General features: G+C 37.9%; 1 protein-coding gene across 1 annotated transcript in view; it reads right to left on the reverse strand.

Moving 5' to 3' along the window:
* SPTLC2 (serine palmitoyltransferase long chain base subunit 2) overlaps window positions 1-23,082 on the reverse strand; it is a 73,086-nt gene that overhangs the window by 41,019 nt on the left and 8,985 nt on the right. The window contains exons 2-9 of the mRNA XM_030274767.4: window positions 20,894-21,088; window positions 13,457-13,611; window positions 12,287-12,435; window positions 11,831-11,955; window positions 7,103-7,196; window positions 4,397-4,502; window positions 3,341-3,560; window positions 1,394-1,520 (exon numbers count right to left, since the gene is read on the reverse strand). Of these exons, the coding sequence (XP_030130627.2) occupies window positions 1,394-1,520; window positions 3,341-3,560; window positions 4,397-4,502; window positions 7,103-7,196; window positions 11,831-11,955; window positions 12,287-12,435; window positions 13,457-13,611; window positions 20,894-21,088 (1,171 nt within the window). The remainder of the gene's footprint in view (window positions 1-1,393; window positions 1,521-3,340; window positions 3,561-4,396; window positions 4,503-7,102; window positions 7,197-11,830; window positions 11,956-12,286; window positions 12,436-13,456; window positions 13,612-20,893; window positions 21,089-23,082) is intronic.

A 23,082-nucleotide genomic window follows, 5' to 3' on the forward strand; every position in this document is an offset into this window, starting at 1 on the left:
CTTGCTTCCCGCTTCATTGAGCAGAATAGATAGCGGAAGAAACCCAAAACAAGCAATGCCTAAGCAGACCACAGACTGCTGGTAAATCACCAGCTATAAAAACCTCAAACAATTACTTTTAAGACTACAGCAAATCAACACTTTTTGTGCAGTGTGAAGCTTGCTTAATACCTGTACTCGAGAGCAGGGAGTCACCTCCTACTGTATCTTGGTACAGGTCTCTCATATGGACCACTTGGAAGCACTCAAAGCTAGCACAGACACAGGCTGCTGCCAGACTGTACTTGCCTCACTGATGATATCTCTACTGAGCAACCACCAATACCAACTGCTGGCACTTAAGTCTGTTCTCAGATAATATAAGCAAACCAAATGAAAACTGTTATAACAGGAAAATTCTCGAGTCATATCTCCAGTGAGCTTTTTCACTGTAAGTTATCAAACAGGTTGGTTGGTCAGATGATGCATGTTCAAAAGCCAATTCATTTCTTCAGCATACACCACCACCACCTCGTGGCCAGATGCCTCAAGCTCCAAGAATTCAATATCCATCTGCAGTTAGAATTCTAAGAGCCTCCAAACTAAATGCCATCTGTTGGCATTTAATGATCCTCAACAAACTACATCAGCATCCTGTATGAGCTGCTCACAACCTGTGAAGAGAGAAAAGTAACCTACACGCAAACTGTACCATTTCAGCTTCAAGGCAGCTTAAAGGGCTACTTAATTCATGCTGTAACTGAAGGAGGCTGCTGCCCATAGGCAAATAAGACACAAGAATCTGTCATTATGACTTTGAATGCCCAGAGAGTAGTATAATTTTTACCTTTTTTACTTCTATAATGAAACAGGAAAACTAAGACAATAAAGACAAATATGCTAAATTTCTTCTCCTACTCCATTAAGTTCACTGATTTTGAAAAATGCCTCCAGCTCCCCAAGTAAAAAGGGATTTCAGAACATTTACACGTTCACTTTAATTGAGATGAAAATTGAAAGTACTGTCCCTGCAATAAACCAGCACACAACTGTAAAAGACACAACAGCAAAGTACTCTAAAACAATTTTTAAAGTGGGGCAAATAACAAAGGACAAACAATGGAAAGAAAAAGAAGGTAGCTAGAATAGCTTGACAGAAAACAAAAATCAGTACAAGAAAATAGTGTGTCTTAGACAAGACTAAGATGACTTACCTCTAGCTGAAAAGTCTTTATGCTGTTATTAGGCTGATCTGCCAAGCAGAATTGTTAACTGGTTTACTGACCCAGAAATTCCAACTGCAGAATTACTAATAGATAATTATGAAAGTGTCCACTGAATGTGTTATCTGTCAAAGTGATAGAGGCTGTTTTTTCCTTCCCCTTTCTGCATGTTTACTGCTAGAAAGACTCACCAATAGTTGTACCATCTTCACCCATAATGCACTTCACGGAGGTGATGATTTGCTCCACAACAGGAGGTGACATTGATGTTGCATACGCAGCACTGTGAGAGTATGTCCTGAGGTAATCAATCAGTTCCTAGAAAAACACAAGAGGCATCAAACATAGCCTTCCCAACACTCAGAGAAATGCTGCTGTCATATCTTCAATCACAATAAAACAGGGCACCATGAAAAAACCTCTTTCAGAACGCCCCATAAGAGAACAAGTATCTCATGGATTAATTTTACAGTACAAGAAACAGCAGGGACATGACAACTCATAATAATGTCACAGTGCAAGAATGTGTGTTGATAGAGACAAATGTCTATGACAGACTTGTTTAGCCAACACCATCAACAGTGCACTGCAACAAGGATTTGCATTATGTAAGCATTACTTGACCTGCGCCCAAGGTGAGTTTCAAAAGTGTTTATAACAACAGTGCGACTATAAAGAAAATGAAATAGTGGGGAGCAGGATTTATAGGTGTTTATGGATCATGCTCAATATACTTTTTCCCCCACAAAAACCACCAAACAAAGGAACAGGTTACAAAATCTCTCTCGTTCATCAGCACAATATAAATAAAGCAGTAGGTGTCATTTGAGAATGAATAATCCTTCTGCATTTCCCCCTTAAACACATCTCTTAAGAGGGCAAAAGCAGCTCATATAGGAACAAAGGACCAACACAGCTCACATCTAGGCTGCTTGTTAACTGTAACAAAACCATGCTAAAATATTAGAAACATCAGTACGAATGCCAGGAGAGATTCTGTCCTTTGCTACCATAAAATGAATAATGGCAGCTCTGTAGCTATCACAAGCTGCAAATGTATTATAAAAACCTCCGGAAGTGTTCTGTACTGTCTGCCTGGGGTCAGAGTTGAAGGAAAGGAAGTTGTAAAGGGACTTTGAAATAAACTAGGTAAGAAGATTTAGGGCCTCTTATCCATGAAGCAAACCCTCAATCAGTAGCTAAAACAGGTGCAAAGGCCTCTTAGCTGCTTTACCTTATGCCATGGAGTCAATACCACCAGCTCACTGCCTTTGGAAAAAGATTTATATGATTTTTTTTTTCCTGGGGAAGTTGTTGAAGTAATTTTAATCTCACTGTAATAAACAACCTACAAGGAATACCTCCAAGTTCCACCTCCATTTATGGGTGGAAGTAATTATCACAATTAATACATAAAAATTATTGTCCTGGTAGGAAAATTGTACAATAAAGCTTATTTACCCTCCAGTAAAGCTTAGAAGCCTGATCTGTGAGATCAGATATTTTATGATACAAGAAAGGTGACACAGAGCATTGTCTACACCATCCCTCTGAGAATTAGATGTTTGGCAAGTGCAACACTTTCTAGCTGTACTTTCCAAAAGAAAGAGAGTAACCAAAAAAATACCCCCCAAAACCTCAAACAAATAAAATGCCAAACAAAAACCAAAGCAATCAATCAGCCAAAAAAGAAAAAGGGAAGAAGTGTCTTTTCAGAAAGCAAACTGCTTGCACCTGGGGGAAATCAATTCTACCAGACGAACCTAAGAGGATTTTCCTCCAAACAGGTAGAAAAACTTACGCTTTTTGCATTTTTCCTTCAAGTCTCGTTAAAAGTAACATCAAGAAATCCCAGCTTCCTGACTCCTATCCCTTCCTATAAAGATATTACATCACTACTGTACATTCTGCAATCTCAGATCATCACCAACCATGTGAGAACTACATAATTATGAGGTATTTTACTAGACTAGGCTCTTCTCCACTGTAGACTTTCACAGCATTAGCATGTAAAATTATGAAAGAAATGGACAATAGGGTACTTGAGGAGTAGATTAAATTTGAAATGATTAATGAAGAATTCCACCACCTGCCTGAAATGGACTTTACCAACAGCCATGACATTCTCAGCTTTTTACCTTCTTGCCCCCAATGTATCCTCCTGCAGCTCCAAAGCTTTTCGTGAATGTTCCCATCATAACATCCACATCTTCAGGATCGAGTCCAAAATAATCCACTACACCCCGGCCACTGGGACCCAGGGCACCTATACTATGAGCTTCATCAAGGTACAGATAGGATTTGTACTTCTTCTTAAGGGCAATGACTTCAGGCAAACGGACTATGGATCCCTCCATACTGTTGAGAAACAAAAATTCAGTATAAGTTGATTTAATTGTTGGGACCACCTCATAGAGACTAAAATCACTATGCTTTCATTTCTTCACTCTTTCAGTAATTACAAACACTTAAAATTTGCTAGACCCATCACAGTCTGCAGAGATGCACTTCTCCTCCTTGTACCTGGGGCCCAGATAACTCCTTTCTACCTGTTCAGCATCTCTGGGATGCTGACACACAGACTAAACAGTAGCAGCAACAGGAAGCTAGGGCACAGGAATGTGTTCAGTGATAATTAATTTATAAAATTATCTCCATTTTAATTCCACCCTAATGTCAGTAGTCTGATTTAACATCTACTTACCTGATGTTTCTAAGAACTGACTAGGATTTCTTTAGTAACACTCCAAAACACTACATTTTGTACTGAAAGTCACTAGGATTTGAATGCCTAACACAGCTATGCCTACTGCTTCTACTCACTCTTAGCAAAAATATTAAATTTGTGCAATTCCAATCACACTAGCATAATCTAGTAAGCACAGAAAGAATGGAATGGAATGGACAAGCAACTTAAGACCTCAGCTCTGATATAAGTAATCAGTTTTGATTAATTAATTTCTACAATATAATCAGGATGTGGGAAACATTGTGATAACACCTGCTGCAGCTACAGTTCTAGCAACAGAGAGCCCAGGATGTGAGACATACACAGTGTAATGTAATTAACAGATGAGACTGATGAAATAACTATGAAGTGACAATATTCATCATTTGATTTGGCAAAAATATCCAAACACTAAGCATTTAGATCTGACGTGGAGGGTCTTAGGAATATAAAGAATAGTTTGTACCTGTATATTCCTTCCACCAAGATAAGAATTTTTTTCCAGGGCCTCCGTGTACGAGGTTGCCCATGCACAATAGCATCTTTGAGCAGCTTCTCCAGGCTTTGCATATCTGCACCAGAAATTACTGTTAAAAACAGCTACTAGCTTGAACTCTGACATGACTAAAGACAGCAACAGGCACAAATTGCTCCAGCATGGAGGACAGACCATATATAAGTCAATAAGCACAGGCTTCATCTACCTACAGGCCCATGGATGAGACTGAAGGGAATAGGTGACTGTATGAACTCCAAGGAAGAATTTCATCATTCTAAACTAAAAGCACAAGTTAGAGCATTAGGCAAAAAAAAAGAAAGTGGGGGTGGGGGGGTGGGGGAATTAAAAAAAGAAGGTATCTCATTCTGATGAAAAGGGAATTTAGTAGTAAAAATGTCCTTGCAGATAGAAATAATTCAGAATAAAACAAGTTAAAGGATAATCAATTAGAGATAAGTAGAAGATAGACCAAAGTGCAGGAAAATAAGCAGGGCAAGTGTACTTTTTTACTTCTTTGTTTAAAATTGAAGGGATTGGAAGTGGGAACAGGAAGCTTCTAAACCAAAGGAGAAAAGGAAAAAAAGAGAATCACCAGTGCAGGAAAAAGGACAATGTTCAGCATATCAGAAACCAGACAGATGAAACTGTTAGTAGAAACCTATTCTGAAATCTTACAAGCTTTGGTTACAAACACTTAATGCGATCCTTAGAGATCTACTTAATGTGAACAAATACATACACGTGGAATCAAGCCTGGAAAAAAAACCTCCAAGGAATGAAGATGGGATTAATCAAAGCATAAAAGCCAAGTACTGAGCAAGAGATAGATATAAACATTAGGGCATGAAAAAGAGCACATGGAAAGAGAACTGGTAGACTAGTGCAGTTGTAGCAGCAAGAGGAGCTTGTGAACTAGATCTAGACTAAAACCTAAACAGTAAAGTAGGTCATGTTAAAAGACTGCCTACATTCAGAAAGTCAATGATAAAGAAATCTGCAGTGTAGTCCCTGTCTCTAACAGGTCTCTCAATGAAGGAAAGACAAAGTTAGTGCAGTCAGAGGAAAATATGGAAAATAAACTTCTACTCTAATTTTTGAAGAAGGAGGGGAAGTTGAGTCTGAGCTTAATAAAAAGGACAAACTACAGAATAAGGCAGGATATAAATAAAAACATTGAACAAGGATTTCAGGGGAAGCTTTCATTCCCCGCCCCCCAAATTTCTAAATATCTGACTATGAATGAAGCCATTAACATCTCAAGAAAATCACATTAAAAAGGCAGCACAGTGTATGACAAGAGTAGGACTGAGAACACGTACAGAAATATGAACTCAACATCATCTTGACAGGCCAGGACCACTGTTTACATTTTGCCTTGATTCTAATTTGCCACTACATTCTCTTCCACAAAAACCCACTATCTAAAATGTTTCTAGAATATCCAGGGGAAAGCACATTCCTATAAATAATCTATTGTAGCCATTCCAACAAATCATCTATTTTTCATCACATCAGCTTCTAAGTCCTTCTCCTCATAGCCAGAACTATGCTTGTTGCCAATGTTCTTTGAAATTGTGCAACTGATGCAATGTTCAGAAGTATGTCCATAAAAATGCAAGAAGTTCAATGCAAAGCTTTTGTGATCTTGCCCAGCAACCAAAATTTACAAAGAATTAAAAAGAAAAAATGAATGTTACCAAATGCTCTACTGTTTTGTAAAACAAATTATTCAAATGACAGAAAACAAGAAAGAGTGAACACAAAAGAAACAGTAAGCACAGAAGAGAGAATCCACACTATCAAGTAGGACAAAGAACGAAAAATAATTGCAGTCACCCAAGTTTTGCTGTTATCACTACACACTTGGAAGAGATCAAGAGTCATTGTGATCTCAGAAACTGACATTATAAAGAGTATTAGGAGTATCTGAAGAATTAAGGTAGTTCTTACTAATCAAGAACAACCACATGCCTCTTTCATCAAGAGTAAGAGAAGGAAATCCGAGGTAGTTTTAACCTGAAAGTTATTATAAATACCTCTTTTGGAGGAAGATGAAACTAGGAAATTAAAAAATCTGTGTATTTTGGAAACAAATACTTAAATACTAAAGCAAGTAATTCATTGAACTTAACCTATGCTTCGTGTCCCAAAAATTCTTTACTACATTGTGCGAATTTATGACTGTCTAGTTTAGCCAGGACATCTGCAATCATAAGCTTTTGTTACTGTACAAGCATGTTAGCATCTAGTTCTAAAATTAAACTTCCTTATCCCCCAAATTGTCACTTAGACCCCTATAAGAGTGCATCATTATGTGGCATGCTGTTGGAATAGTCTAATCATGCTGAGCTACCCAAGGATAGTAGAATAAGAAACCATGTAAAAACACCAGTGTCCCTAGACTTGCCAAAGGGTAGCATGTTGTCCTCCATATGCAGAAGATGTAGGCCAGAACAGCTTCAGGATAAATGTGTTATTATTTGGGACTGAACACATTAAAAAAATCTGATTCAGGATGATTCAACTTCCAGTAGCAGCAGTCTTCTGACCTTTTACATAAGTAGCAATTTATTTCCTTGCATGAAATTGGATTTTCAGCTATTAGAAGATAGAAAATATTGCATCTGATCTATAGCATCTGCAGAAAAGCAGAGTCCACCATCTGATACTTACTGTTGTGCTTAAAGATTCGAATAGTTGCTCCTGACAGTCTTGCTCCAAGCACTAGTGATGCATGATTCAGCTCATCACTCAGAATCAGACAGCCCTGAATTAGAAGGAGAAAGAGGAATATATTGGAACGGTTATGTTTCACAACCAAGCATGTAACAACACCATTTAGCTCTGAAGTGCTTCAAGATCATTTAAGAAAAAAAATTCCAACATAAATGCAGGCAACTCCAACTACTTGCAAATTCCAGCTAGTCCAGGCATGACTTGCTAAGATCCAATTTGCAGCCTTAGTAAGTCAAATAAAAATACAGAACTGCTCTTAACTGAAACAAACACTCAAGCTTCATTTTTCCTAGGAGTCCTACAGCTGAATCTGCCTGAATAACTCATGCTGTTGATGAGTACTCATCCTCCTATGTGGTCAGGTAAAACAGGTAGCAGAGCAGCTTGCCACAGTTCAGTCAGCAAGCTGACAGTGCTGCTAAGAAACAGGACACTGAAGACCTAGGTTAAAGGCCTTATCAATGCTGCACTATTGTTTTCATAAGGAGGCAACTACTGACTAAACCCACGTGTAGATGGAGGTAATATACAAGAGAGAGAAAGTGGAAAAACAGAATTGCATGGTGAACTGACTAAGTTTTCTGAAGTCATTAAACATGATACTGAATTAATATGCTTTTGCAAAAAAAAAAAACAACCCAGAAGATAAATCCTTGGACAAACATTAAAACAGGATGTTTTGAGAGCAGTGATGACTGCAGATCAATAACTGATATGCTGAACATTCAGTCACAGCATTATCACTGTGGACTACAGGAATGTATGTATATTGGGGGATTAATATATAAGGAAGCGACAATATCTCTAAATAAACTTGGCCCACTACAGTTACTACGCAAATGTGCTGCAACTTTAGAAGTGACTTTGCTCAGTTAAAAATCTAGAAAGTGTGTCAAGATGCTGAAGCTCTAATACTGAAACATGCTCATTCCATGCTTCTCTAATAACAGCTGATGGAGGGAGGAATCAAGAGGATTTCTTCTCTGCAACGGCAATTACTAGAAAGGACTGTGAAAAGCATTGACTATAGTTATACAAGGACTGTCACAGACAACAGGAGTAGTTTCTCCAGAACAAAGGAGAGTCTACACTAGAACTGCAACCTATGTAGAAACATTCTAGATTCTGAGAAAGCCAGAGACTGGTTTTTCCCAGAAACTGCAACAAATGCCATGTGTTAATACTGCTGCTACAAACATTCACACTACATGTTTCATAGACTTTGGCATATGAAATTTCCTACTAGAAATTTCCTACTAGTTGGAAATTTCCAACTAGTGTTTGCTCTTTGGAACCACTATATCAGACAGAGTATGTATGCATCAGAGGACATTGCTGTTAAACACTACTGTATCTAAAAAAGAGAATATAATAATCCAGTACTAGTACCCTTCTTGAATAGTAGAAAGCAGAAAAAGTGATAAATTTAAAAAAAAAAAAAAAAAAAAAAAGAAAAGAAATATTAATTGCCTAGAAAAAGGCAAATTTTTTTCCATATAAACAAGGATTAACTTTTGGTGAAGAAAGTAGATTTAACAAACTAATCTTTTCACCCTCTGCTAACAGGACATTCAATTAGAAATAAATTAATTTGAAACTGAAGAAGTAGTAACTAGTCTAGTACTGATTGCCACTAGAAAGAAGCACTGGCACAGTACAGCAATCACTGATGATTCTAGGTAAAACTGGGTGATACTACACTACTACAGTTATAAGATTTCATTTGAATTTATCAGCAAATTTACATTTGAGAAAGCATCCAGGACAAGGCTAACAGGAACTGGAGATAACATTACTTGGGCTCTAGAAAAATATGTCAGTGAAGTTCAGGCTTACCACCATATCCTGCAAGACCAATTGAAGTGAATGACACATTCTGCTGGAGTGCTACATACATGAATTGTGTAATTCAGTCCTAAGCACTTAGTTTTACAATTCACCTGTATGTGGAAATTAATGTGCTTTCTTATAACAAAAAAATATCCTTCAAGCATCATTGTTCTAACTCAATTGTCTAGTCTCTCTCCATCCAGAGCTATGATGAAAAGCTTTGTCCTAAAGGCAGTACAGAATGGTGTTATTACCTAGTTATACTGACTATAGTAATGATACTTAATCCAAAACAGGCAATTTTGAGAGTCTACCTTAGCCTCAAATGGTCTAGCAACTTCTGACTACATAACCCTCAAAATCACATTATCTGTGGTCTAGACTCAGCATACTTGGCAGTGACTGTATCAGGCACATGACAGCTTGGCTGCAAAGAGAGTCTCTGCTGCTGAAAACCACCAGGTGCAGAAAGACATGATTTTAGTGATGTTTTAATTGCATCTTTTAACTTTAATTGCTGAAGTACAACTTTCAGTCTACACCAACTATACTTATTTTCAGCATCTGCTTAGTAGAGGCTGCTGTTAACAAGGCATAGTGAACAAAGATAAATTAAATAATGATGAAGCTTTTGAATTCCTTTTGCTGACTAATACTGATCAAATTATGGCACAGACATGGATCTAGTCAGACTGTGTATGTTGTTATTGAAAGACAAATCAGTAGGAACATAAACTAAGTGCTTCAGGATTCCACAGAGCTGAAAAAGAACAGGTGGTCCAGTATATGTGAGCAACTATACGCAGTAGCTTGTTTTTAGCTAATTAAGTAGCAATCCAGGAGCCCAGACACTATTAACTTGGAAGATATCTTGTGTTCCAAGCAGATTTACAGTTGAAAATATAAGTAGGACACGCAAAAAGACACAAACAGTATTTAAAATAAAAAAGCCCAAGAGTTTAATCAAGCATGAGAATCTCTGAGCTTTACTGAGGACTATCAAAGCATTGCCAAACAGGTAGTACACACGCAATTAATTGTGTACTGGGTGGTGCCAAAATTCAGGATTCATGTGTCCTTATTTGCAGACAATGAAGAAATCAAACGCAGTGAGAAGCAACTTCAGACAGCCAAAAAAAAAAACATTCAGTGAACATTCTGAACTGCAAAAGGGTTCATTTGACAAGAACTCTCTTCTCTACCAGAGCACAATTTCTGTTTGGAGTATTCACTTGAGTATAAGGGCACTTGTATTGTTATGAGGCAAAAGCTTCTTAGTACTTTATTTCAAGTGCACAAGAAACTACGTATCTTCATGACTAACCCAGTAGGGATTGCTGTACCCATTTATGACAAGAGTTGGCTTACTAACGTGAGCAGCATAAAAAAGGTATGTTACATGCCTTGAAATTTACTGTTCAGACTTTCTCAATGGTTGTAAAAGCTGTGGAAGTTCAAAGGTGAAAACACAGGATATGAGTAAAGTATCTCAAGGGTATTCTCATAAGGTATTGAAGATATACAGTGGGCTTCACATTAAAAAAAAAAAGATTGAGTAAATTTGTAGGAATGAGTAATTTGTAGTGACAATGAGCTATCTACTTAAATGTACCTGACAGCATGTACTAAATCTGAAAGGCCTCACAGAAATCATGAATCATTTTTCCATTGAACATAAAACAGGAGAGATATGGAAAGACAAAGAGACAAAAAATGCAGGTAAAAGATATTTCAGAAGTAACATATGTTGCTCAGATTCATAGCACTGCAGAAGTATTTGACTCAAGAAAGATTAAATTTGGACCACAGAATTTCTCTCTAGCATCAGACCCAAAAGTTTTTTTTAATATGCAAAGCATTTGATATTTCAAACTTAACAGGCCAAAAGAAAAGGCATATTATGTAGACCGTGCTACTTCCTTTTTAAAAAAAACCAAAAAACAAACATGCAGGAAAAAAGAGAATCAATCACCAGGAAGAAAAGTTGCCAGGAAGAACAAAGCAGCAAATTTATCATCTGTGGATATCACATATGGAAGATTAAGGAAGTAATCTCAGGAAGTGAAAAAATAAATAAATTAAAGGAAAACAATTCACAACACAGGGACAAAGAATTCCAATAGACTAGCAGAATTAGGCTGACAGTGAATCATGTGCCAAAAAAAAAAAAGAGACCTGCTCCAGTACTTGCACTATTTTACTCTAAGGAGGAGCTAAGAGAATGTGTATTTTGCATCAGAAGAGGCAAAGAAAAATTTCGCTTTTATTTAATTTTCTAATAACTAAAATAGCACTATTGGAGATACTGGACACTCAGACTAATTGTCTACTGTTTTATGCATACAGCGAACATCATGCTTTACAGTTAACTTTATTTCCCTCAAACAACCTTTCTACTTCTTCAAAGGAAAGATTTTTAGCTGTCACTCAAAGATAATAAATTCTCTATGTAGCAACATGCAATTCAGCTTATCTGTGTAGCTGACACAGTTGGTTCTTAGCGTTTCAAAAGCACCAAAATACCTTCAGCCAATCAGTCTGTTAATCAGCCACCATTTCACACACCAAGGAGTAGCCTGAGGAAGCAAGCCTTAACATGCCAGGCTTTCTTCCAAGAGAAAGCTCTGGGCTGCTACTGGTCTCATGGATGCTGCTTCCCCAAGAGACTTTCGCAATGGTTAGAGGTGCATACTACCAACTGTGACCTACAGTTTCCACAGAGAATATCTGCAGGGGCTCCCACTGAGAACAAACAAATGCAAACAAGTAGCTTTTCGAAAAATGAACCACTAGAATCTTTGTTAGGTGAGCTTTTGTCCATGACTTAAGCCATACCTTGCCAACTAAAGCAGGAATGTTCATAGAGTTGGTCGCAAATCCCATTCCATATGCCATTGCAGATTCCACACCTAGGAACCGGGCAACTAGCTTTTCCAGCTCCTCATGCTTGTCCAAGTTTCCTGCACATAAAACAAATGGGAAGCTCAGAGTAAGGAAAAGCTTTCACTATTGCTAAATTCTACAAAGAGAATTTCCACCAACTAAGCTGTACTTTATTTAAAGGCCCATAGGGGACCACTGAAAAAAAAAACCCCATACATGAACACATAAGTAAGACAACTGCTGTGCAACATAAACTAAATCCAGGAAGTCAATTTGTCTTCACTGAAGTAAAAGCTTTATCAGTTAGACTAAAGTTCAATGCTGTAACAACTAATGTTTTAAAGACCTGTAATAAGATACAGACTTTGAAATAAACATTCAGGGAACATATTATCATCCTCAACTTACCCATTTCCTGCCTAGTGCTGCACACCCCAGCTCCATACTGGGACAGAACTTTAGCAGCTGCTTCTTGGCAAGCCCCAGTATTCTGTGCAAACCCAAGGTAGTTGTAGGAACCCATATTTATGATGTCTTTTATCACTCTCCCTGTGTATCTGTGTTTTAAAAACAGCACAAGTTAGGGCACCCAAAATTTTAAACATTATTTACACCAGAAGATTTTTATTTCACTTCCCTAGACTATACACTGAAATATTAAAACTCAATAGAGCCAACCATTAAATTATTTCAGTACTGCCTCTCATCATCAAACTGCAACAATCAGTTAAAAAGATTCTCTCCCTCTCTTACATCCTCAAATTAATTCCCAGAAGAGTTTCCATTTACAGGTGAATTTGCTATCACACATGAAACTGAGGCTTCTCCAACCATCTGTTGCTCTGTTTCTCCCTCAATCCCAGAAACATACAATTTTTCTTTCAATTACAAAATGACATCTCTAGATCAATTAACTTGGCAGCGCCTCAAGCGGGATATCCTCTGACCACAGAAAGGAAACACATTTGGCACTTCTGTGCTAACAATACGTGACAAGGAGAATAGGGAAGCAGTTTAGCAGAAAAAAATTCATTTTAATTCTTTTGCCCTTGAAACCCAAGAAGAGACATAACTAGTTTCACCAAATACTGTGCTGCAAACCTCTTCACATCAAACCTGTGATATGTCATTTCCAATTTGTAAAAATGCTTTATTGTATTTCTCATTTTGTTTCTACAGGCTACTTCAGTTCTGACTCAAAACAATTCTGTTAAATTCAGTTCAGACAGCAGCATTCACTTCAAGTGGCAGAACTTCTAAATCAAGACCAAGTCACAAGCAGCAGTGCAATCCAATGTATCCACAGCAGGCACTTGTCATCATGCACAAAGGTATTAATTTTGTTAAAGGTGTATGCCCAGGAAATCTTAATACAGTAAAGCAGCCAAAAGATTATATACAAATCATCACTTTGGTGGCTAAATGCAGTTCAAAAGAGCAAAAATCATTGATTCAAGCTGCTAGAAAGCTCAAACTTTCATAATAAAGCTCATAATTCACTGCTCCTTTAACCTCACAGCCTGCAACTTGCTCTTAGAGACCCTATATTTCAAGACAGGTCTTGCAATTTTGACTCACGTGAATGTCCAGTTATAGTCATGGGAAACTCTCTCCATCATGTCCACTTTGGCCCCTGGCACACTGCAGATTGGACGGTTCCAGCTGTCCCGAATGCGCATGTAGAGGTTTCTGTTGTAGAAATTTTCAAAGTCCTGGTACAATGGGACAAAGTCCTGAAACACATCAAAAGCACTCTAAGTAAAAGGAAAGTATATGTGACAGTAAAATAAGAGTAGCAGGAATAATTATTTTCTGTCATTCTGGTGTAATGAAAAAAACTCAAAAAACCACAAAACATAAAATAACCCCCTTCATTAAATTGTGGGCATATAATCTTTGCAGGAGAGGTATAGTCAGCCTTCAAGTTAAGCAGAGCATGGGATCATGAAATGGCTTTTTAGCACCAAACATTGCTGTACTGAATACACAAAGACTTTGAAAACTAAGATGCTCTGTCATATTTTATTCTGTGCATAATGAATGCATTTAATATAGCATCACTAGCATTATTTTACACATTACAATTAGAACCTTCCACAATTTTTTGTTTTCAATAGAAGCTAATAAACTGCATTATCGTACCTCTCTCTGCACAGCTTATCAACACTGAAGTCCCACATGATTTTTATGAATGAGCCTTTCCTGAATTTTAGCTTCCCTTCCAATGTTTTCCAGGAAAGGTAAGTGACTGCCTTGAATGGATAACACAGGAATGTCAAACTAACAGTGGCAGCAAGGACATTGAGCACTTTACATTTTTTTCTTGCCCCAAAGTCACAAGATTTCCTTTTTACTATTTAATTAAAGAAAGTTTGACATTTAGTAGAGATAAGAATGCATAATTCATTTGCTTCTGTTGGGGAAAAAAAAAATCACCACCTTTTTAATCATCTACAGAAGGAAAAAGCAAAATTTATTACAAAGGTATGAACCAGACAAGCATTGCTTCCTGTTTTTCACAAGAAAAATGCAAACATTGTGATGGGAATTTTATTTTTGGTGACAATATAAGAAAGGCAGAGTATCTCACCAAGTACTATAGTGTCAGACATTTGTACTACTGAAGCAAAACTGGGAGCATTCATGATTTTTAATGAGATTTTTAATAAAAACACAAACAGGCACTTACAAGCTCTTACTTACAATGCTTGCCTGCAGGAGGAGTACTTTTTTCATTACCTTTCTATTTTAATGATTTAACAACATTGTCCTTGCAGTTTGGAGTAAAGGAACATTTAGGACCACACCTTTGCATCCTCCTACCAGCAGCTGCACAGAAAAGACCAAGCCCAAACCTGACAACTTCAAAGCAGATACAGCTGCACCTAAACCCACTTCTGATCTGCCTGTGTCAAAAAGGCACAAAGATATTAATTTCCATAATTTCAACTATGGAAAAACAACCCAAATTTAGCTAACAATCACTCTTTCAGAGAATCACAAGTATGTCCTTTCTCAAAGACAGACAGTGGGAATAAAATTTCTAGGTCCTAAGATGCACAGAAGGGCAATTGTTTCTTCCATGTTCCTGTCTGAATTCATGACACAAAATCAAAATAATTACCTACAATTGTTTCAAACCCTCTGCTATGTTACTTGTAGAGGGGGTAGGGGAAGTGAGACCAAAAAGAAACCCTGGCACATTAAACTGAGAGATTTGTTAGTCTAATTATAATCTACTGCAATGCTTCTAAGTATTTTCAACTCCTCTTAACCATCTACATACAAGAGCTCAGCTTTGCAACAGTTATCCAAGCACATCAACTATGTTAGCCAAGAAACAACTGGTATTTTAGCCAAGGTTCTTGGCTAGTATGGGGAGGCTGGAAATGAGTCATTATACCAACTCAAGCAGGTATGCCTGGGTTGATACAGCCCAATCCCACTTCAGATTACTCATCAGATGAGTTTTCTTTTGAAACCCAAACTGACAAAGCCAGAACAGTAACAAGCTCAACTGGTGACATAAGGACAATCATCCACAACAGCCTGGCACCACCATATATGTAACACAAGCATGACCTTAAAAGCCAGTATTAGAACTAAGTTTAAAGTTACTGTGAGGTGGAGAAGTTCTCTGAACCTACTGGATTATGACAAAGAAAAAATATGTTTTAAAAGTCAACAAGAATTCAAGGAACAAATTACGGGTAAGGGAATTAAGGTTTAATATGGGACACGAGCTTTAGTTTTTTGGAGTATTAAGTCGTAGGATTGTAGTAAAGGGCTTTAAGTGTAGGTATCAGCATACTATCAACTCCTTTGTTATCTATACATGTACTGCTCCCTCCAACAAACCACCCTCAGATAGGTCTCATGAGAAAGTTCCTTTGCATAGGGCAGGCAGGAAGTGTTATTTTGGCATAATGCAAAAACAAATTGTCTATTTCTTCAGTGATCCTAACCCCACTGAGGGGTTCTCACAACCCACACATCTGAGAATGTAAAAAACAAAGGATAAGGATATTGTGCCTTCATAAACTGGTACTGTCTTTTGGAGTTGCAGAGACCTCATTTGGAGCTGGCATACAGGAGCAGATGGTCTGCTGGTTGGTTTGTTTGTTTGTTTGTTTACCTCCTCCATCCTTCTACAGTGTGGCATTCCAGATGAAGAATAGATAGTACAACAAATAGACCACTTGAATTATCATGCTAATTTAGTGTTTTCAATCTTTGAACCATAAAAAATAAACACTTGGGGAGGAAGGGAGGGATGAACTCTATCAATCCATACCTTTCACCTAGAGAGTGTTCACCCAGAGAGCACTGGAAGAGGCTCCCAAGGGGAAGTGGTCACAGCACCAAGCCAGACAGAGACTGAGAAGTCTGGAACCCTCTCAGGCACATGGTGTGACTCTTTGGGATGTCCTATGCAAGTTTAAGAGCTGGACTTCAATGTCCCTGCGAGTGCCTTCTAACTTAGCACATTCTGTGATTTCAAATTTTTGACATATGCAGCCACAGTGCTCAGCTGCAACAGTGTCCTAGAGCTGGAAGCAACCACTATCACCTTTAAACTGCCTTCAGATCTTGTTATTTTTCTATCAAGTTCTCATCTTATTTCAGATCCAACACTCTTCCTAGCTGTAAGGGTCCCTAAAATATCAGTCTGAGATGAAACAATTTCATTCAGAGGAAAAATATTCTAGGAAATGCTTCTTTGAGCAATCTTCTGAGCAACACCGTACCCAAAAGAGGGAGCAAAATCAGCAAGTTTTTTTCATTTATGGAGCTAAAAAATCCTAAATAGCTCTATTCCTGTCAATTTCAGCCTATAACATCCCATATTGAGGGGACGCCTGATGAAGAAACTGAAGTACTAGGGGTCTCCTAGAAGCCTGAAAAGCATAGCAATTTCAATGAAAAGCACAGCCAGTCAAGGGAAGAATAAAATTCTCCCTTGGGGTGCAACACCTTGGCATAGGTGATTTGGGAATCCATTATTTCATCATACTCTAAATTAATATTGCAACAAGGGAAGGTAATAATGAGAGCTCTGTAGTCTTTAGCTCAGGGCACAGGGACATGCAAATGCAGTGATTATGCTACTTCTTTAGTGCCAAGTTTTCACAGTATTGCACCTATGCTAACAAATGGTGCCATGAGCACCAGCAGGGCTTATCTTCAATTCACATAATGTGCTCTCTGATAACACATAACTGACTCTGAACAGAAAGCCAGCAGACAATTTCAACAAATTCTAGGCTTCTAAAAAGGAAGCAGAAAGACTAGTTTAATCTCACTGTTACATGAGTCAAGAAAGTGGAGCAATAACTGAGAGTAGCCTTTGTATCATCAGGAGGCCCCTGATGAGTTACACAGATGCTAAGACAACACTGAACAAACAAGTCCAGTTTATTGCCCCTATATTCCTACAGCTGAACTCTTGTGAATATGTCTTTGAAAACCTCACATGCTAGAAACACGTTCTAGCTGGGCAAGCTACAAAGCATGAAGCAGTATACTAGAGAGTTACCACCCCCATTTAGAGTCACTCCCAAACATAAAACATGTAAGGTAATCGAAAGGCAAATCGGACTGGAGGAAAGGTAAAAGTTATTTTCATCCTGCCTGTAAGATCGTGGAAGCATTTTGCAGATTCAACCATATTTTATGACCAGACAGTGCATTAAATTGGGTATGCACAAATTGATTCCAGGGTAATTGAAAATTGTTAATCCTGCTATTTACCCATGCCTAAAACAGACCAGTAATGTTTCAGAGAGGATGTGCTACACAACACTGGTTTCCAGGAAAAGCTGAGCTGGATATATTTTAAACAAAGACAAAACCCATGAAACTATTTCCTGGTAATAGCAAAGTCTGCCCCTTTTCACCCTTTTGTGTTTCAACAGTGAGTGAACATTAGGTTTTCTTGGAATCATTCATATCAATGCATGGCTCTAATAAATTCCAAGGAATTTACCTGCCATCAGAGACAGCTGAAATTCAAACCTGTTCAAAATTCTGCTCTGCTCTTTAAATTTGTTTTGTCACTTGCAGTTTTCTAGTTATGATGGATGCGGAATAAGATTATACTATTAAGCGACAATTTAACAAAGAACTTGCTCTACTGAAATAAACTGCCCTCCATAACATAGGAAAACTGAATCTTTTCCTTGTGTTTGTTTTTAATACTATGTTGGACCTAAGTTTATGTTATGCATTCAAATGTAAACATCTTCAGAAACACACCACAGAAAATCCACATACTTCAATTCCGTGATCTTCAGAACAGGTTCATTCAGCCCTTTACAAAATACTTCGTCACACTACATAATTTTGCACCTATGCAATTATGAATTATTTCAAAAAGGTAAGGTTAATCATTTTGCTTGATACTTAAGAAAATCATAATAACCCAGTTGGCTCCTGAGAATTTCAACAATAAAAAATGTTAATTTCTACACAGAGGAAAGATTTGCACAAATCTGCCAGGAAGTACCCCAGTGTAACCACACGGGTTCTCTGATTAGCACATATTAATAACAATAAAAAGGTGAATTTAGAGCCTTTTCTACACACTAGTACCTGCTTTCCCTTACCAAAAGGTAGCTGGGCTGTCATGCAGGAGAGAGACTCAAATATTGGTGAAAATAATTTCAAAACAAGTAATTGAGCACACACTTCCCCCTCCACCTCCTGCACCAAAATAACTTCCTGACTCCCACACTAGATATGCTGCAACATGCTCTCATCAATTCATTTGCAAGCAAACAAAGCTTAAAGCAGCAAAGGGTGAGGATAAGTACTGTATATACTAGATCTCACGTGATCACTTTTCTATTTGTCTGGTATCAGAAGCATCTATTACAATCTAAGTGCTAGAGACATGATTTGGGGTAGTACACGAGGTTGAGATTTCTCCAACACCAAAACTTCTTTAAACAGGATTTCCTACTTTTCATTCTTATGCAATATTCACTGGCACTTCTTATTAGCTCCATCCACACACATCCTATGTACAAAACAAAACCAGAATACGTGCATCTCCTCATGGAAGCCAACACAGAAACTGAAAGAGTTTCAATTCAGCTGTCCAGAAGGCATACTTGTTAAGCAAATGTGTTTTGGGGTAAGATACAATGCTGAGTTACTTTATAAAAAAATTCAAGGCTACATTTCTTTTAGGACTAGGATAACCAGTTGCTAACAACCTCTGTTTTTCAAGGTCCTCTGTGGCAATCTTTATGGAGAGCCTAATATCAATAATGTGTTACTGAATTAGACCTACTGCCCCCTTTTTTCACTCCCTCATGTAAGAGCAAGGACTGCTCCCACAGAAAAGGGCTGCTGTAAGTAGTTGTTACACACTGACAGGACAAGCCTTTCACAGCAACCATGCAACAGAAATGTAACAATTACAGTATAGAGTAACTGCACCAACACTTCAGTTACTCCTTTATAATCCTCAACATCATGAATCCATACCAATACTTAAATTTTTATTCTAATGTCTTGGCAGTTTTCTGCAACTGTTTTGACTGTTCTCTGCTGTATCAACTTCTGCTTTACGTACAGAAAAATATAAGGGTGTCATGTTCTCAAATGTCATAAAACAAAGTAGCTCAAAAGGCATTAACGAACACACCAAGTTTTAAGTTGAGACTTAACCAGCATTTTTTAATCAGATATTTTAACTGTTAAAAGGGATCCAAGATTTTTACTTTCATATTCCAGAAGTCAGTTTTGGCAATAGTGTAATTTTAAACTCTTGTACTTTTAACCAATATGAAATGCCTTTTACTCATTCAACTCCTCTAAGAATGCTTCTGTTTTGGAATTTAGTGCCCTACTATGAATCTGCTTAATTCTACCTCACAATGTTCACAGAAAGACACTTCTATGAGGTAATTTTAGGCACTGGTCCTTAGCTAATCTACTGTAAAAAGACTGCACTTTACTCCAGTGCTGTCTCCAAAAAAAGGCTCCAACAGAGCCTTCTCTTTTTTAGTTCCTCCCTGACACCCTTGATTATTTCTTTGCCTTACTGAGATGTCCTTTCTGCCCCCTGCTATTTTCTGCTAGCCAACTGCTTGTGTGGCTGCACAGAGAACCAGAAACCAGCAACTGGAAAAGGAACTCCCTGAACATTTTATAAGTCACATTGGCTCTCCAAAGCAGTTGAGAAAAACGGTTTGAGAGAACCCAAATCAGCAAGAGTAAGACCTTTGGAGACAGCTCACTGGTAGTCACAATCTTCTAAAGAGTTAGCAAGAAAATAGCTTGTGAACTTCATGTTTCAACAGCAGCTTCCTAAAAACAATTAACTCCTGTGGGGAATAAAGATCTCTAAAAATAATTAACAAGTACTGAAAATCAGAATTATCCATTCCAGTCTAACTGCTGAAGCAGGCAAGACCTTTCACCTGGTACAGAAGCTTTTGTGAATAGGTTGTAACATGAACTAATTCTTTCTAATCACTATCAGTGAGCCACGAGTCAGCACCTCAAATTACTCACCAACTAACCTGCTTGTGTTCTGGATTCCAAAAGAATTTAAAGTTACATAGCTTGTGCTCTGGATCTGACCCACAAGCTTCTCTTTGCAACTGCTTCCGATAAAGAGAATTAATAACATTTCTAAATCAAAACTCAGCCACCAGATCAGCATCAGAAAGCCTCCCATTGGTGTAAAACTAAAACCAGAAGCCTTTCTTTAAGTACTGATGCTGGAACATGCAGTCTCTCTTCCCCAAACTTTTGTTTCTGCAGCTGGGGGGATCTTTCAGTACATTGATGTAACTGTTGATGCAGCTTTGCACTGAGACAGATGAGGAAACTACTCTGAGGAAAAATAACTCAAAAGAAAGATTATTTTTTCATGATACAGCATTACTTGTATAGTAATTGGGGCATCCAGAAGACAGCAGAACGGAACACCGCTTCTCCCCAAAGAAACACTCAAACGTCAGCCATATCATTTCCCACAGAACATTATTTCCCACTGGTTACCTTCTGTTCTTCTCTTTCTGTTGCATTTTGACACTTCTCAATCTTCCACTGCCGCATGAAATCTCGCAGATATCCAAAGAGAGTGAGAACACCATAGCCTACATAGGTCAGCACAGCAACCAGCATTGGTGTTTCTTCAAAAGCTTCATTGAAAGGCCTTTTGTATAATCCTCCATTGTGCACAATATGATTTATCTATAGTAAAAATTTAAAGAGAGGCAGTTGAGGTATTAATTGAAAAAAAGGCAGATAGACATTTCAAAGGAGTTCCCAGCCCTGTGGTCAGTTGCAAGCTCTGCATCCCCCACCACTCAGCAAAAACTGCTGCCAGCTAAGTTCAGCCATTACTGATAAACACTGCCAGTCTCCATATATGAAGTTGCCAAATTGCTGATATAACAGAAGTCAAAGTCACCAACCTAGGGCAGTTTAATCCAACATCCAATTAAAATTATTTAGTTTGCAAAGCTACATATAGAGCATTGCTTACATCTAGGCAAACCAAAATGAAAAAAGTGCCTTCACCAAGAGGGTACAAGTAACAGAACAGCAATGTGTCCCAGGATTACTACAGAGAAAAACAAAATATAAAGTAATAGTTTTATTGATCTAAACAATATAGTCTCAGTCTTGGAAGCCTGTATTAGTGTAACAAAACAATCACAATCCACGTGTCTCTAGCTGTTAGCCTAAAGATGCTAACATAAACACTGTACTCATCCATGAGGCGGACATGACACCACAGACAAAAAAGTCATTGTATATAGAGTCTCAACACGGCATATAGGTCAGCATACAGAACAAAGCATGCCTTTCTGCAAAAAATCCATGGTAAAAGTCATGTTGCTACTTACATGTCATCTGAAGGTAGGAGATTTACTAGCTGCCTAGTGCATACAGCAGGTCTATCTCAAGTACTAGAATATGCAATATTTGCAAGTATTACAGAAAAACTTCACAGTTACAAGGCAAATGCTCAGCCAATATTAACACTGGGGGAAAAGATAATTTTAGTTTTAACTAAACTACTTTTTAAATTGGTTAAGTTAAAGATCAGAGCTTGTAAGTTAATGAATGAAAATACAGAAATCTAGCCATTAGATGCAAATGGGTATCTGCATGGGTAAGTTATAGAATGACTGCACAATAATAGAATAGCTACATATGAAAGAACACTCTGTAAGACATAAATCCCCTTGTGTAGCATCAAATATATATAAAAATAAAAAATGTATTTCTTAAAAGGTACTAATCAAAGAAACCTCAACACCTAAGAAAGAGATTGAACCTCAGTTCATCAAAAAAAGACAATGGCAAATAATTCCTGAGGGTTGTGGGCCAGCAGACAGAATAAAACCAGTTATTCACCTATGTCACTCATATTATCATATGGCAAAGTAATGTAGAATCGTACTAAACTCTACAACAGTTGAATCAATAAGGCACACATACCTGCTGGCATCAGCAGACACTGAATTATTTGGAAAGTGATACCTGCCAGAGCAAGTCTATATTTCGAGTCTGTCATTAACATCATGAAAGCAATTTTTCAGATGCCAAGGGGCTGTTCTTAGCAATACAATTATGCTATAGCTATGCAGTCACCAAGTATAAATCACAATAGCACCTTCCCTCCTGATAGCCATTTCTACCTCTTCCCTTCCTCTGACACAGCTTTAAGCAAAGCAAATCCTTCATTTGGTCACAATAGTTGTGGGGATTTAAGAATAGGTCTATGTATGGAAACAAAATAGCAAAGACAGAGTAGCAACTTCACTTTTAGAAGTAGCAGTTAAAGACAGATGCAGGTAACTAGCTTGCAGTGCTTTGAGGCCAGGTTTAATACCGAAGTATTATTGTAAAAACACATCACATACAGCAGTGACTTAAGGTAGAAAATTACCACTTGGCACAAGCATAGGAACACTTGCTTACCACATTGCAGCTTAAATGCTGGCAATTTAAGGCTTTAATGCAGACCAAATGTTCACACACCGTTCTCTTAATGAGCAACACCAGCCAAAGGGGCTGCCCCTGCCCCACTCACTCCCATTATGAGCCATCTGCACCAGCCTGCAGCTAGTACAACTAAAGCAACTACATCTGACTATCAGCATAGCATCCCCTCAACACTGAACCCATCCGTGTTGGAAATACAATCGTTTGCAGAAGGTTATTCATTAGACCTT

Source organism: Taeniopygia guttata, chromosome 5 (assembly GCF_048771995.1).
Source record: "Taeniopygia guttata chromosome 5, bTaeGut7.mat, whole genome shotgun sequence".
Classification (NCBI taxonomy): Eukaryota; Metazoa; Chordata; class Aves; order Passeriformes; family Estrildidae; genus Taeniopygia; species Taeniopygia guttata.